Source organism: Ruditapes philippinarum, unplaced genomic scaffold (genome assembly GCF_026571515.1).
Source record: "Ruditapes philippinarum isolate M1 unplaced genomic scaffold, ASM2657151v2 ctg76_1_1_1_1, whole genome shotgun sequence".
Taxonomy (NCBI): Eukaryota; Metazoa; Mollusca; class Bivalvia; order Venerida; family Veneridae; genus Ruditapes; species Ruditapes philippinarum.
Genome location: NW_026858000.1, coordinates 104,109 through 121,904, shown reverse-complemented (window position 1 = coordinate 121,904; position 17,796 = coordinate 104,109). Strand labels below are relative to the sequence as shown.

General features: G+C 33.3%; 2 protein-coding genes across 2 annotated transcripts; both read left to right on the top strand.

Annotated features, from left to right (window-relative positions):
- The first annotated feature begins 2,396 nt into the window (after positions 1-2,396).
- LOC132751762 (neurotactin-like) lies at positions 2,397-4,957 on the top strand. The gene is made up of 4 exons (XM_060742004.1): positions 2,397-2,480; positions 3,709-4,027; positions 4,483-4,555; positions 4,819-4,957. Exons 1-3 carry the CDS (start codon positions 2,397-2,399, stop codon positions 4,536-4,538), a joined length of 459 nt encoding a protein of 152 aa, XP_060597987.1. The 3' UTR covers positions 4,539-4,555; positions 4,819-4,957.
- Positions 4,958-14,441: 9,484 nt separating this feature from the next.
- LOC132751765 (hemoglobin subunit pi-like) lies at positions 14,442-16,120 on the top strand. The gene has a single exon (XM_060742007.1). It carries the CDS (start codon positions 15,126-15,128, stop codon positions 15,681-15,683), a length of 558 nt encoding a protein of 185 aa, XP_060597990.1. The 5' UTR covers positions 14,442-15,125; the 3' UTR covers positions 15,684-16,120.
- Positions 16,121-17,796: the final 1,676 nt, after the last annotated feature.

Genomic DNA, 17,796 nt, shown 5'->3' with positions numbered 1-17,796 from the left:
TTATAGATGTTGAAATATGATTTTTTTTCAAGTGTCTGTGTGAAAACTTCTATTGAATCATTACGGTTGCTATTCGAGTTCCTCAGTGTACATACATTTAAACTGAGTGATGCTGTTGCTATATACCTAACATACACATTACATGTGTCACAGGGTGAGAAAAATGTGCAGCCTAGACCGGACTCGAACCCGGGACCTTAGGAATACGCGTTCCGCGGCTCTACCGACTGAGCTTCCGGCCGCTTACACATCTTCTCCCCGAAATAGTGAACAGTTTCTGAACCGTGACATACTTTCACCACAATATTGAAAATTCGTCCTCGAATTTTCACAAAGCTACAGAGCCAATGCTAATTGAAATCTGAGCTATAAGCAGTCACGGTCCCCGGGTTGGGGAGCCCAAAATGTCAACAGGGTTGAGAAAAATGTGCAGCCTGACCGGGACTCCGAACCCTGACCCTCGGATTTTACCTTCCGCGCCCGGTCTTACCGACCTGAGCTATCCGGGCCGCTTACCACATCTTCTCCCTAAATAGTGAAACCCAGTTAACCCCTCTATATTGGGAAATTCGTCCCTAATTTTTCCACAGATTACAGAGCAAATGTAAATTAAAACTCTGAGCTTATATCCAGTACTTATCCACCTTGTGCGCCAAATGTCACAGGGTGGAAAAAAAATGTGCAGCCTTGACCGGGGAACCTCGAACCCGGGGCCTTCTGGAATTTAACCGTTCCCGCGGCCTTTTACCATGAGCTATCCGGCCGCTTACACAATCTTCTCCCCGAAAATAGTGAAACGTTCGAAACCGTGAACTTAACCTTAGGGTCAGCAAATTCAGAAATCTTAAAGTAAAATTATACGAATCATGTACCAATCCATAAAATACGCGTAATATGGGGGTTTAATTTTTAAAACATTAGATTTTTCAAAATATTCCGGGCCATGGGGTCTGAGATTTTTTATAAATTCTACACGGTTTGGGAAAAAATATTTTTAATTTAAAAATTCCTGTTAAAGCCAAAAACTTTTTGGAAAGGACGGGGGGGAAGGGGCACCTCCCAAACCTCAAAGAAATTTTATAATCGCAAAAAAGGCCTATAAAAACATTTAAAAATTTGTTTTACTAAAAAAATCAATTTTAATATGTTTTGTTTAAAAACATTTTTTAAAATAACTTATCTGAAGGGAAAAAACATGTTCTTTTAAAAAAAACGATTTTTAAACCCTTTTACTTTAAAGTTTTTCTATGGGGGACCTTTTTTGGACCAGGGGTCTCGAAACCCTAACAAACTAAAAATCGGTCGCTTGCGAGATTACAAATTTAAACTGTTAGTTTTAACTGAAGCTAAGAAATATAACAGTTCTCAGGTAAAAAAAGTAAGTTTTTCTACGTTAACTAGTAAGCTAGGAAAACAACAAGAACAACAAAAAACAACAACAACAACAAACAACAACAACAACAAAATCACACACACGCGCGCATGCACGCACACACACGCACGCACACGAAACGTGTTGTTTATATCTATGCGAGGCAATGTGATCATTTGGAATTGATGCACAGCGCTCGGCAAGTCGTCATTTTTGCCGTCTGTAAATGAAATAGCGCCGTATTGTTTAACTGTCTTCCTTATATTTCAACAAGACGTGAGATGGATAACAATGGACGCCATAGTATATACATCTTTAAAACTTTAATGAAATTTATTGACCTCTTGAAACACGTTAAAATTTATGAAGCAAATAAGGTCATGATAGTTTGAATATTTCTGTTTAAGTTTGAAGATTTGCGGTTTACAATGCCGAACGCCACCGTTATTATTCTTATTAAATTGAATGTTCTGTGTTTAAGTATTTTGGTACACATAAACGGCGATGTAAGTGTTAAAACAAATTGTGGAACAGTAAATGGCGCTATAAAGGATGGTGCTTATAGTTTCCGAGGTATTCCTTATGCGACGCCACCTGTCGGCAAACTAAGATGGAAGCCACCCGCCGCTTTAAGTCCGGAGGCGGGAAATTGTTGGAATGGAACTTTCAATGCACAGGCATATGGGAACACGTGCTTCCAGATTAAGCCCGGAAAATTCCTGAACCGAAAAAAACACTAATCGGAAGCGAAGCTGGTTTTAACCTCAATGTAATACTCCCCCCCCTTGGGAAAAAAACCTTAAAACCCCAAGAAAGTTTAAAGGGCCGGTAATTTTGGATTCATGGAGGCAGCTTACAAGTTTTCGAAATGGAAAAACTGGCCATTTATATATCCGACGGAAAAAAACTCGCCCGCCGAAACTGAACATCTGTATGAGGAATTTAATTACCTTTGCAAGCCTTTGTTTCATTGGCTCTACCAGATGTTGCAGAAACTGGAGCTCAGGTTTAAATCTGGTAAACTATGGTTTTATGGAAACATGAAAATTGTTTTACAAAGTGGGGTTTTCAGCAAAATATACGAAATTTCGGCGGAGATTCGAATCAGGTGAGCTATTGAATCAAAGGTTTATTTTTATCGTTTGCGCATATTTTACAAATAGTACATACATGTATATTAATTTGTAATATAGAATTGACTCATCATGCAAAATGTTACTTGTTTGAAAATTGTTATTAATATGTAATAGATTATACCATTGGTGCGTTGACGATTTTCTGGTTTGCGTAAATTATACCATAATCACGTGACCTTTTCTTATGCCTTGACCTCACGAGACGAAGTCGAGTGAGGTTGCATAAGGAAAGGTCACGTGATTATGGTATAATTTACGCAAACCCAGAAATCGTCAACGCACCAATGGTGTAATCTGTTTAACCTATAGCTCCGCCCAGAAACACTTACTCCTTCGATGAAAATTATACCATAGTCTGGGTATGGTAATAATTTACGGTTATTGGAAATTATACTTGGAAGAATTTTACATAAGAAGCGCTGAAGAGCTATAGGTTAATGTTATTTAATATCTAATACTTACATCAACCAATAATCAATACTTTCACCGACCAATATTCAATACGTCCATCAACCAATAGCCAATGCGTTCATCAATAAATAGCCAATACTTTCACCAATAAATAGCTAAAACTTTCATCAACCAATAATCAATACTTACATCCACCAATAGCTAATACTTTCATCAATAAAAAGCTAATACTTTCATCAATAAATAGCTTATACTTTCATCAACCAATTGTCAATTGTTACATACATGTAAGCCAATTAAAGAGCTAATACTTTAATCATACTTTAATCAACCAATTGTCAATTTTTTCATTAACCAATATCCAATACTTCAATCAACACTTTCCTCAGGCAATTATAAAAGTTAGAATATTCTTAGACAAGGCTATTACTTGACTAATTTTAGGACATGTATTTTCACATGGAACTTGTCATCAAAATATATGAACGAAATTATACCTTTGTGTGAATCATCAACGTAATACCCCACACTTTTCCTTCAGCGTTTTGAGATAACACAAAACAATGTATGTCATATCATGATTCAGAAAATATTAATTAATTGAATTAGGAACGATCTACTCAACTTAATATACTCTAACAGTGTCACTACGGTGGCACAGAAGAGACATCGGAAATATTTTATGTACACGTGCTTTAATTTGTGCAGGTGTAACATCTTCACGTGTTTTTACGTTTACTGTGTTACAATCGCATTCATTTTCTTCTGTTTGTTTTTTTTCTGTCCAAGGTAACAGTTTTTGGACAAAGTTCAGGAGGAACAGCAATATTTGCCTTGCTTGCGTCACCTCAGTGTAAAGGTCTTTTCCATAAAGCATGGCTTTTATCAGCTTCACCTGTGTTAAACAAAACTGCATCAGAAGCCTATGTTGACAACGAAGCTTTTCTTGCAAACGCAAATTGTTCTGACATTGACTGTATATACGCAATGTCGTCTGCGGAAGTGACGTTTGCGGTTCCGTGGATGAAATATCCATATTGGGCAATGCTGGACCAGGGGGACTTGCCTACTAAATATCATTTTGATGGAGCGATCGCAGTTGTTGATGGTAAATAATGAAATTTATCATTTATAATATGCGAAATTATTTGTATTTGAATGCAGTGACTAGTAAATTTAATTAACTAATAGTTTAATACTAATAAGGTCATCGCTGTTATTTTTACATCTAAGGGCAGTAAGCATGCATTTGGATTTATTAGAGTAAAGTATACACCATGATACACTTTCTCGTAAGTCTTTTTGTAGTTCAGGTCCTATTTCGAAAGTACTAGTTTTGAGTTCTGTTATAATAGAATCATCTGCATATCAATCAGTTGTTGAATTATCAAATTGCAAGTCGATGTCATTTATTTCAAGGAAAACGAACAAAGGACCTCGTCTCTAGCCTTGGCGGAGACTTCTTATTATTGTTTTAGGGGTCGAAATAGCAGAGCAACGTTTTACACATTGAAGCCAATTCCTAGAAAGCATTATATTGTTGTTTCTTTTTGTTCTTTGTAGGTAACGTGATCGTTGAAGCACCATTTGATGCCTGGGCGAACGGGAAACATTATTGATGTACCTTTACTCATTGGTCAGTATTTAAACTATGCAAATAAATCTACCTTTACTCACTAGTCATTATCAATATTATGCTTATAAATCTATATTGTAAATGCATAAGTTGGCTCAACATAAATGCACATTGTCCAGTTCCTTATATATGTATATATAAAATTAAAAAAACTTGAAAAGTGTTAAATCTTATTAATATATATTTCTGTCAGATAAATTTTTTAAGTATTTGGAAGTTGCAATTTGATAAAAAATGAAAATACAAATGTATGTATATTTTAGGGTCTTGTGCAAATGAAATAGACTACAACCCAAGCGACATGACTATTAACAACTGGACATGGACTCAATATGAAAATCATGTCAATGAAACGATAGGAACATTTGGTCGCCTGGTTCTACAAACAGCCCTTAAACTGTACCCTAGTCACTACCCCTCAAACCCGAATACCAACTTTAAAGAAATATGGGGAAGGGGTATCCCCACTAACTTTCCCAAAAAAACGTCATGAGCTGTAAAAGCAGCGTTTCCCCTTTTTTGTTCTCCCGGTTTTTTCGTTACGTAGTTACATCAAAAACCCTCCCCTTTTTCCCAAATTTACCCGTTGGGAAAACCCTTTCCCCGCACGTTACCCCTGATATGTGGGGTGTTTTTGCTTTTTTTGGGTTTAAAACCTAAAATACAAATTTAAAATTTTCCCAAAAAGATAGTAAAATTCAATGGGAACCCTAATGTTTAAAACGAGGTTCTAGAATTTGTACGCACTGGAAAACCGTTTACGTCATCATGGAAGCCGTATCCAGCAACTACAGCAAATTTATCTGAGGTCACAGAAGCCATATCAGCTTACAACCCCGTACAATGCGCATTTTGGCTTCAGAATGGGTTTTTCAGTTATTCTTGGATAAATTAAAAAGTCTTAATAAAAAAGTATTTCTTTACGTGTAATGATTGTCGTCTGCTTTTTTTCGAAATTTAAAACAATACTGTGTTTGATACATGTTGTTAACTAGATCATATGTTATGTGGTCTATATGCCCTAGATAAAGGTTAATTCGAAAAGACGTCAAACGCCAATATCGAAGGTAGCACATGCATTGGTTCGCTTAAAAACTACTTCAGACTTCAGGTCGTTTGCTTCTACTAATCGTTTTAAGAGTTTATAGTTGGTGCATGTTGTGGTTCTCCAAGTTAAGTTAGTGTTACCCCAAGCAAATTTAAGTATTTGTAATTTAAACGGGTCCGGGGGAGCAATATGTACAAAAATGTTTACTTTTCCCGTTTTTCCTTTCAATGTTTTCAGTAAACCCTTAAATTAGTCTCACTAAATTATTAAAAAAAGTCGAAAAATTTCCAACCTTTTTCAAATAGAAATAATTAAAATTTTAACCTTTTTAAAAAGTTTTTTTAAAGAAAAAATTTTTCAAAACGACCAAAAAAAGACAATTTTAAAAATTAAAATACGAAACAATGATTTTTCCTGTATTTAAAACTGGGAAAAAAAAATCCCCAAAAAATGGGTTTAAATTAAGTTTAAATTTTTAGCCTTTTTTTCACGTCTTAGAGCTATCTCCTTGGCGACAGAACTATCTCGCGTACTTAATATAATAATTTTTCTTTAAAACTAAGTTTTGGTTCTGATTTAATTTTTTATTGCATTCTAGACGAAACATCTACTTATAACGTATTCAATTTTTATCTGGATTGCTTTTTAAATGAAAACAAAATGAAGCAGTGGAAACAGATTATTTCAACGCTAAATTCGCTAAATGGGAAACGTCGCCGCACTACAATAAAAACATGAATTTATCAACTTAACGTTTCCTGGAAACTTTCATCAATCTACATGGTAGAAACAAATTTTTCCCATTTTCAAAGATGCAGCCCTTTCAAAAAAACCCAAAATAAAAAAAAATTTTAAAACATTTTTGACACTGGGAAAAAATTAGCGAATGCACTAGCCTTTGGGAAAAAACATTTGAACTTCGAAAAGGATAGCTCTTTTTTTCCAGGGTTGAATTTGGAAAAAATTTAAAAATCTTTGAAAAACTTGTTTACAGAAACAAGTCTTGCTTTTTGTTTAAAACCCGGCAAGCCTGCAAACACTGCAAATGGCGTAAGGGTTCAAAAGGTACTACGTAATTTTTTTTTAAAAAGTCGGTAAGAATGACCTTCCCTGAAAACATTGCAAATGGTGTGAGGGTTCAAAGAGAGGTAACTGTTGCGCTAAAAAAGAGTCAGTTAGAGTGACCTACCCTGAAAATATTGCAAATGGCGTAAGGATTCAAAAGGGAGGTTACTGTTGTGTTAAAAAAGAGTCGGTTAGAGTGACCTCCCCTGATAACATTGTAAATGGCGCAATGATTCAAAAGGGAGGTAACTGTTGAACACAAAAAAGAGTCGATTAGAGTGACCACCCCTTATAACATTGCAAATGGCGTAAGCGTTCAAAGGGAGGTAATTGTTGCACACAAAAAATAGTCCGTTAGAGTGACCTCCCCTGAAAGCATTGCAAATTGCGTAAGGGTTCAAAAGGGAGGTTACTGTTGCGCAGAAAAGTTAGTTAGAGTGACCTCCCCTGATAACATTGCAAATGATGTAAGGGTTCAAAAGGGAGGTTACTGTTGCGTTTAAAAAGAGTCAGCCCTGCAAACATTGCAAATGGCGTAAGGGTTCAGAGGGAGGTACTTGTTGCGCTCAAAAAGAGTCGGTAATAGTGACCTTTCATGGTAACATTGCTAATGGCGTAAATGTTCAAAAGAACTTTGCGTGATTTGCATGTAAGAAGTTTTAAAAAACTTTTTATTCTGTATTTAGTCTTTTGAAACTCCTTCTAAACAAGATTTTATTTCTCAATTTCTAATAATATTTTATTTCTCCTGATTAGGATTTTAAAATCTGGACCAAAACGCCTTTTGTTAACGTTGTCATATATATAGAGATTTTCGACCATGCGACCACATACATGCATCGAGGACATGTTTGAAAGAAAGTGACCGTGCGACCACATTACACACATCACAAGATTCCCCTTCTCTTACGAGAAGGGGACAAAGGGCAGACTTAAAAATATGCCAAATGCCTTATGTTATTGATAAGGAGGCTAATTTTCACAGATATGTTCTTGAATTGGTTTATATACACAACAATAGTAACGCTAACCAAGTTATCAGTTTACGTTTTTTTTGTTCAAAGGGGAAAAATATATAAATTCTTGGAAAAATTTTTAAATCTTTTAATTTTTTTCTACTTTTTATTCCCATGATATAACAAAAATAATCCTTTTAATTTTTTCAAAACTTTAAATTTCCCAAAAACCTTTTATATGCCCTTAAATTTTTGGGGGATATATTTTACAGTTTTTTTTCAATTTTTAAAGGGGGAAAATTTTTTAAAGTACTGGGGCCCCAAGGGGAAAAACTTTACTATGTTTAAAATAAAAAAAAATAACAATTTGAAAAATAGGGAAAGCGACTGAAGCCCCAATAAATTAAAAAACCCAAAATAAAAAATTTAATTTTTCAAAATTCCTTTATGGAGCAAGGGACAGGCCCTCATTTCAGTGTTATTTTCCCTAAATAAAATGGAAAAAAGTTATAACTGAACCCCCCTAGAATTTCTCCTTACTCGCCCAAAAATCTATTAGATCCTATTGGAATGTCGTCTTCTTTAGAATGTTTATTCTCGGGTGTTTATACTACAGACAAGTTAATCAGTGACCATTTTGGAACATTTGCCTATATTAGAACAAGAAATCAAATTAATGATCCTTTTAAAAGACGAGTCTGGAACTATAAAAGAGCAAATTTCGAACAACTTAATGAAAAGATTCAAAACACTGACTGGTCATTTCTGACACTCACTGAGAAATTAATTAAAATTAATTAATACTGCAACAAAACAATTTACAGATAAGTTTTTAAATTTGGCAAAAACGTGTATTCCTACCACTATGGCAACTATCCGTCCAAAAGATAAACCTTGGTACAATTCTGAAATTAGGAAAACCACTAAAAGACGAAATAAACAAAAACGAAAAGCTATTTCTACCAGAAAATACGAAGACTGGGTCGGATATAAAACTTTAAGAAATAAGGTTAATAACATGATAAAGCATGCTAAAGAAGAGTTCTTTAATAATATCGAATTTACTTTGAGTGATTGTAGTTCAACGAATCTTCGTCAATATTGGAAACTGGTTAAATTATTAGCCAAAGAAAATTCCCCAAATTGTAAATGTATGCCCCCATTAATAAAAGATGATAATTCCCTAGCCTTTTCTGATAAAGACAAGGCCGATACACTTAATGATTTTTTCGTATCTATTTCAACTATTGATGACTCTTTTTACCACCGCTAGTATATAAGACGAATAAACAGCTCGATAGTTTCAGCATTACCAATCAAGATATTATTGACGTTCTTTCAAATCTTATTATTAATAATTAAGGCAAGTGGACCTGATGAAATAAGCCATCGTATGTTAAAGGAGACTCGTTTTACTATTTGTGAACCCCTAAAAATATTACTCAACATGTCTGTCAATCTTAATATGTACCCAGATAGCTGGAAAACTGCAAATGTTATGCCCTTATTTAAAAAGGGTGATAGCTCAATGCCGTCAAATTATCGACCAGTTTCACTTATTAGTTGTATAGGTAAAGTTATGGAACGAATTATGTTTAAGTATATCTATAACTATTTTCATGAAAATAATCTAATCTATAAAAATCATTCAGGTTTCCTACCTGGACATTCTACAGTGTATCAATTAATTGACATTTACAATCAAATTTGCAAAGCGTTTGATGACAAGAAATCGACTTGCATCGTTTTTTGTGATATTAGTAAAGCCTTTGATCGTGTATGACATAAGGGTTTGATTTTCAAATTAAAACAATATGGAATTACAGACAATATTCTTAAATGGATGTCTAGTTACTTAATAAGTCGAAAACAAAAAGTATTCGTTGGATCTACTTTTTCTGAGGAAAGAACTATTAATGCCGGCGTGCCACAGGGCTCAGTACTTGGACCTCTACTTTTTCTTATTTACGTGAACGACATTGCAGATTCTCTGTCTAGTGTAACCCGTTTATTTGCCGACGATAGTTCATTATCAGTTAGTTCCAATAATATTAATCATATCGAATCAACATTAAATGACGACCTAAATATATTATCAAAATGGGCAAAACAATGGCTTGTTAAATTTAATCCGACTAAAACAAAAGTATTATTTCTCTCTCTTAATGGACAAAACGTGAACGTACCTTCACTTTTCTTTGATTATACACGCTAAACGTTTGTTGACAACCATAAACACTTGGGTATTACATTTAGTAAAGATGGTTCATGGCATGAACATATTACAAATATAGCATCTTCCGCCACAAAAGTTTTAGGATCTATGCGTATGTTAAAGTTTAAGCTTAAACGGAAAACTTTGAATCAAATATATATACATGTATCTTATCTTAGACCAATTATTGAATATGCATCGATTGTTTGGGATAGCTGCACAGTTTATGAAAAAGATCTTTTAGACAAAATTCAGTATGACGCTGCACGAATTGTAACTGGCTTAACAAGATCTGTATCAATAGAACGTTTACTAAAAGAAATAGGGTGGGTGTCATTATCAGACAGAAGAAACATGCAGAAATTAATTTTGGTATATAAACATAGCCGTGGAGAATTACCCTGTTATCTGTCTGAACTTTTTCCAAATACCGTTTTAGAAGCAAATACATACAATTTGAGAAACAATTCTGACTATGCTACTATGGCACGCCGGCTTGAAATCTATGCTAAATCTACAATACCTTCATCTATCAAACTTTGGAACAATTTGGACACCCATTCTCGTACTGTAGACTCATTATCAGCTTTTAAACGTAATCTAAAAGAAAAATTTAAACCCCCAATAGTTCTCCCATTCTTCATTTCTGGTGAAAGATTTTCACAGGTCCATCATGCAAGAATACGTAATAAATGTAGTAACCTAAACTCCGACTTATTTTACAACCACTTACGTGATAATCAAAAATGTGACTGTGGATATACCATAGAGGATGCAGAACACTATTTTTTCAAATGTCCGTTATTTCATCAACAGCGCCATCAATTATTCATTAATACCCGCCCATATCATCCTTTAAGTGTAAAGAAACTGCTGTTTGGAATTGATAACTTGTCGCCTGAAGATAATGACATTATTTTTGGGCATGTTCAAAAATATATAAAGAATACGAATCGTTTTAGAACTTAATATATCTTAATGATAATTAAATATAACTCCGTGTTTCTATTTTTATAAATATGCTGGTCCAGTAACGGAAATGGAGGCGAAACCGGTTTTATTTTTTTTCAGAGGAAAGGTGAACAGAAGTTTGCATGTTTTTAGAATGTGTATTTTTTTTTCTATTTCATGATATTTAAACCTCATATCAATTTTTGTTGTTGTTGTTGTTTTTTTTTCTCTCATAATATTGTCATCTAAATACTTTTATATCAATATAGATATATAAAGAAGCAAACTGTAAATATTGCTCTTATGATGCACAAAAACATATATTTTCTTGTTTCTTCGCCTTAATTACGTAAACAAGTTTTGTATCTTTATAATGAACATTTTGTTATTTAAACTTGCCTGGGAAGGGCCTTCATTAATGTTGGTAAAACTTGTGGCCCAACCCATTTGCTTCAAACTGTTAACATACATGTTTCCTTATTCGTATTGTATTCTGTTTTGTATTAATGTAATCTCTATGTTACATGTACATGTTTCAAGCAATAAAATATGATTAAATCAAATCAAATCAAATCATGCATTTAGATGATCGTATCATTGTAAGGTACCATTACATTTGAGTGTTTTATGGATCTTTTTTCTTATTTGACCAGTTCTGTTTCAAATAGTTACAAATGCATGAGATAGAATATTTTGATATGCAGTTGTGTTAAGTTTGGGGAAAACGTCAAAAAAGAACAGGAAAAAACATTATCAGAAATATAAGGAATATAATGAAATAAAGTGTGTTATATATTGATCCATATATTCATATTATTAATATTAAAATTAAAAGAACCAAATACATGTATTTTCAAATGGTCATACAAAAAATGAAAAAGGGAGAAGAAAAACAACAACAACATCATAGCGAAGGGTTCAACTATAAAGGTGCAAATAATTAAAAGTTACTGTGACGTTGATTTCTATACGATGGTACACATTTTTAGAATTAAACTATATATAGTTGTTGACACTTTCAATCTCAAATGATATGCAGACTTATCCTTTATTGAACTTTCCCAAGTACCGTTAAGACCAAATTATCATCACATGACAATATCAGCAATTGCGTAGTCGATCATTATATCAAAACACAATTTATATACAGTTCATTTTACTTATGAAAATAAAACAAATAATCGCTTAAATAAAAATTGGAAAGGGCAAGTGGAGCTTTCTTGACAAATGCTAAAGACACATATTTCATTGATAATCCGTTAATGCAGTTTTCTCCAAAATGCATTAAAGCTGTATGAAAAGTCGTAAAGCATCGTATTGATGGACAGTGACTCAAGTATCAGGTTTTTAAATGTTTACAATGTCTTGAATTAAATTTTTAACAGCAAACTTTACCGTACAAATTTAGGCAAATATGGAAGTATTTTAAATTCCGCAGGTGAAATAAAATGATATCCATTTGTAAGCTCAGGGACAAAATACAGAACATCTGGTTTCACCCGGTTGCAATTCAGCGTACCGTTTTTGCAGTCGAATATTATGCGAATTCCAGTAATATGCGATTCTATCCAAATCTGTTTGCATAGCATTCATAAAATAGATTCCCAGACATTCCTTTGTCACTGGGTTTTCAAAATCGGACAGTCCCGAACCCTTTATACATGTATCTTGGAAAAGAATTAATCCACCAATAAATTCAAGCTTGCGAAGCATCCCGACCATGACTCAATTTTCTGGTTTCATGTTCTTTTTCCATACATGAATCATTTCAATCCGGTCATACTTTCAGTTGATGCATATCTGAATAACGGTTGCAAAAGGCCCAATCTAATGTTTTCTGATCCATAATCTGCTCGTAGAAGTCTTATATCATTATATCTTGATGCTACTTCAAGCCACATGACTGCGACTATAGTCGTCGATGCATCTATGAATACAGAATCCGAACGGTTTTAATTTGACATTCCACATGCCACACATACACTGTAATTAAGCCATTTAAGTGCGTATGTCCTTCGATGTAATCTATGCGCTTTTCGTTGTTCTTCATTTGCACTAGTATTAAGGTGTTTCATAATTTGCATCATTTCGCTGCATTTCACAACTAGCCTATGATCCTTTACAAGTCTTTTTAACATGGTTCTAGTAACATTAGCGGGTGTCCCTCTTTACTTTAATTACGCCTAAATCATAACACTTTGTACGAGTACGTATCGGTTTTGTTCGTTTTTCTATCGAATACATTTTAAACTTCAAATTATTTACCACGGGGTCTTTCAAATACTCGTCGAATCTATTCTATTTGAAAGACCCTGTTTATAATAATAATGATACTAATAATAATAATTATAATAATAATAATAACTTTATTTACCGAAGGTAACACATTAAGACATATACAGATTGCAACATCTTATTTACAATGCGGCCTTCTAAACACACACACAAAAGAACACAATCAAAGAAAATATAACATGTAAAAGAAATGATTGAATGGTTAATTATCACAATTTTAACATATATCTTAACACATATACTGAATATTCATACAATTCATTTTAATTACCATTAAACATAATTCTTTCCTCAGTGCATCATTTTAATCTGCAATTTAAAAAGTAAAAATAACTTACAAAATTAACACAGTGAAAAACTTAAAACTAAGTAAGACACATATTATTTGAAAACATAATAATAAAAACACATGTATGAATATAAAGAGCGTATCTTGTATATATAATGCAAACGGACCGTGCTATTTAAAGTTACTACTTGGTACATCAACCAGGCCTTTTCTTCCCGCCATACGCGAAAGGCGCATGTGCAAAATATTACTTCCGTTGCTATGTATCATTTAAGACTGGAAAATAATAACTATTTAATCAAATACTACCTCTTCAACTGAAAGTTTATCTTATGAATTAGATCAGAATGTTAATAAATTTTAATAGACTTTGATATACTACTACTAAGTACATCAACCAAGCCTTTTTTCCTGCTATACGAAAAAGGCGCATGTGCAAAATATTACTTCCGTTGCTATGTACTAGTAAATAGCGTAATTTAACTAACATTATTTCAAAATAGCTTCTCAAATGCATTTGTTGCATGATCAAATTTAAATTCTGCAAGTCATAAATAAAGACTATAGCACATCAAATAATTTGATTTCGTGTGAATACAAAGTTTCCGGCATTTCCTAATGAATCGTTTCCTCATTAATTGCAGATGTAATGTTCCTATTACCTTTAACATACGCAATGTTTACTGTTAGCAGACTTTTGATTATATTCAAGATGCTTTTCAAACAAAATCTCTAGTTTTCCAATTAAGGCTGATGATTTTATGTTCTGCCGGCACGATTTGTCTTTTTTTTCAACTGCATGAGACTTTGGGCTTAAAAGTATGTGTTTTGTTCGAAAGCGCATTTCGAGGAAATTAAAGTAACAGTATTTTTTTTTTGATGAATATACATGTATACATAAATGTAACCAACAAATGCTAAATGGACTTTTACATTTTCTATAAAACTTAAATTTAATTTTCTATTTAAAAAGTTAGACTTTAAAATATAACATATAATTCGTATACGCTAACATGAAAATAGTTATGTTTTATTTTTAAAAAATGCTGATTTAGAATTTAGCTACTTGTGAAAAATGAGACTTGTACATTTTGACCAATTAAAGGAAGGCAATTTCCAAGTCCCTGTGTCTTTACAGACACCAAATATCAATACAATATACACAAGCCTATTAATTAAGTCCGGTCACTTTCAGGTAAATCGGATCCATAAAAACTTCAAAAACTTTGTACATTTAACAAATTAAAACAAAAAAGCTTTTGTAATAAAGCTATATTCAAAATAATCAATTTCTTGATAAGCATCGTTTCTGATTTATATGCTGTCGTTATAAAGACAGTGGCACATGTATAACTAATTGTCATTTACTTCTATTAGGCCTGTGGGGGGAAAGGTGCTTTCTTGACGAAGTGTAATGAGAAAGAAGCATATTTTATGGAACTGTTCAGTAGATTTATTGGCCTAGAACAGAGTGATAGCGAGACGTCAAGATTCTATCTCTATGTATCAGATATTTATTTCCACGGGAGACTATTAAAATCAGAAGATTTTTAGTGATAATGTAGCGAGCACAGGAATTATCGACACGTGTTGGAATAACAGTTTTCTAAATTTTCATGAAATAAAATGTAATTACTTTACATTATTCAAGGGTGAGTACGCAACAGAAAAGGGATTTCAGATTTTACATTAGAAACAAGTTGGATTTTTTAATCAAGTGTGCATTGATTATCTTTAATATTTGAAAAGTCATGGGTTGCTCAATGTCTACTGTTTCAAAAGTGAAAAATCCACTTAAAAACGGAAAACCCACGACAATCGACAGCTCCGATATTACCGAAAATCACAAAGTACTCATCAAGAAGACATGGAAAATTGTTTCTAATAACATGCCTAGTGTCGGGGCTAAAATCTTTCTCAGGATATTTACAATAAAGCCCGCAATCAAGCATATATTTCCATTTAGGGATGTAACAGGGGACGCGTTGTTACAGAATAGCCATTTTCGAGGCCATGCGTCGCGGTTTATGCAAGCGGTTGGCGCGGCTGTGGACAATATAAATGCTCTTGATACCGCTATGGCACCGCTTCTGTTTGGACTTGGCCAGCAGCATACACACTATAAAGGATTCAGTGTGGAATACTTTAACGTGTTTTCAGAGGCTATAAAACATGTTCTTGAACAGGAACTTCGTTCCAAGTTTACTCCTGATGTTCAAGCAGCCTGGTCAAAGATGATAGATTTTATTATTTTCAAACTGACCGAGGGATACTGCAACAACTTTGATAAACATTCACCATCTACTTAAATGATCTACTATGATGTTTTGTTTATAATAATACACTTACGGTTATTGTGTTTTATGCGTGTTTAGAAAATATTACTTTACTTCGTTTAAATTGTTTTTTCCGGTGTTTATCCTATTGTAATAGCTCCATGACGTTGTATTATTGTCAACAACTTTCTGGGAATCATCAATGCATTAAAAAAAACCTCTACTGAGGTTTAATAGCCGTAAACATGAATTTGTAGTTTCTTAATTAAATAATATTAGTATTTTGTGTTTTTTCTTAAGTGTAAAAAGAGTTTAATGCTTAACATATTTTCACATTTTTTTCTCAATTAAAATAATTGATCTGGATAAACGGAGAATACTGTTAATCTAAAAATAGCACACAAGTTATTGGTTCAGAATAATACAAAATTGTACATAAATCTTAAAAAAAATACTTCTAATCCCGTCATGTCAAAAAATAAAAACAACAACAACAACAACAACAAAAAACTCAGTGGATTCCCTTTAAGATGAACATACCTAAACAGAACAAGTAAAATGGTTTCCTGCGGGGAACATTTTTAACGATATAAAGATATTTCATTTAACTATTTTCAACATTGTTTAGGGGTGGATAGATAACCATTTGTATCAGGAATATAGTTGACAATAATCGATCAATATAGAAGAAGGTCTTTGGAAACTGGTGACCGTTGATGACCGGAGAAGGTCGAACATAAAACAATTATTTCTTTTCAAGAAAATGATTAAATAGGCCTACCATTTTATGAATAATTCCGAGCAAAAAAATAATAAATAAAGTAAACACACAAGTTTACGCAGAAAATATCTCTATTTATGATGGAATATTTTAATTTTGTAGATTTTCAGTATAAAAAAAATATTGTTTGTAACATTTTGAGATACATATTAAAGAAACATTGATAATTTTCAAACACATCATTCAAGTTTTTCCACCTTAAACGGTAAAATAATTATAGAAAATTAGAAATATCACGCAATAGTTTTTTTGTTCTTAATTAGGTGTAATTCTGACTAATTCCCTAGAGGATTATCCGTAACGTACCGGCAAACGGTATTTACCCAGGTTTTCGAAAAGGTCAATTAACCAATCATGTACCGAAAACAGGTCACGTGCTCCTCTATGTCTCAAAAGTTAAACGCGTACCAATACCCTGCGGTCTCCAGACCGCAGGGAATAAGCAAATGGATACATATATTACAGCAAACTCCTCACACTGATTACCTCCCTTGGCAGAATTGTAATCACTGCCTTCACAGACGTCACATGATGATGAAAGTCACATGACGTAACGTCGAAATTCAAATGTAAATATCGACCGTTACATAGAAAATCTAACGTCATTTTTCTCTTTCTGTTTTATTTTTAACTTTTTGTACCTACGTCCGTTACATTTTAACAAAAAATTATCAAAAGTACACAAAATAATGAAAAATAAATTAAAAAGCTAAAAAATATAAATATCCAAATTTGGATATTTCAATGTTTGTGATGGCAGAGATCTCTGTACTGATAAGGGGAGATCACTGCGTAGGAGATTGATATTACAGTGCAGCACGTGCTAACTGTGATATATCACTCAGTTTTCTGTCCTTTCCGTCAAATTACGGACAAGGGTAATCGGCCAGATGTTCTAAATGAACTTAAATCAACTAATTTACATGAATAAGTAAACCTTGTACGTATGCCCTTCTTTGCAATTTGCAATTTTAGCTGTTTCATTTTAGTTCGACCGCATGCCATATATGTTTCATTTTTTGCCAACGTATATGACAGATTTCACTATCAGGGCGTCATTAGCAGAAGATTGATGTTAATTAGCCCCGGTATTTGTGAAATATTTTTGATTCCACACTCACATCTGCTGCTGGTACGGCGTTATTATCAGCTTTATTCGAGAAGTAATCATCTTTCAAAAGGAAAGAATTCCTCAGTTTGCCGGTATTGCCCTACGTTACGGCTACATTTTTCTACGTTACACCGTTACTGAAATATTTGTTTATGTTGTAAAACATGGGCACAAGTGTTGTGTTTGGGCATTATTGCGGAACATATGAAAATGTTACAAAAATGTTGGTAATTAATCAGAAGGTTATCTAGTGA

Bases quoted from the DNA above. Each gene is read 5' to 3' on its own strand.
- LOC132751762 (XM_060742004.1), top strand. From the start codon at position 2,397: ATGGTTTTATGGAAACATGAAAATTGTTTTACAAAGTGGGGTTTTCAG. The intron at 2,481-3,708 runs GTGAGCTATTGA...TTTCTGTCCAAG, and splicing joins TCGGCGGAGATTCGAATCAG to GTAACAGTTTTTGGACAAAG. The intron at 4,028-4,482 runs GTAAATAATGAA...TGTTCTTTGTAG, and splicing joins AGCGATCGCAGTTGTTGATG to GTAACGTGATCGTTGAAGCA.
- LOC132751765 (XM_060742007.1), top strand. From the start codon at position 15,126: ATGGGTTGCTCAATGTCTACTGTTTCAAAAGTGAAAAATCCACTTAAA.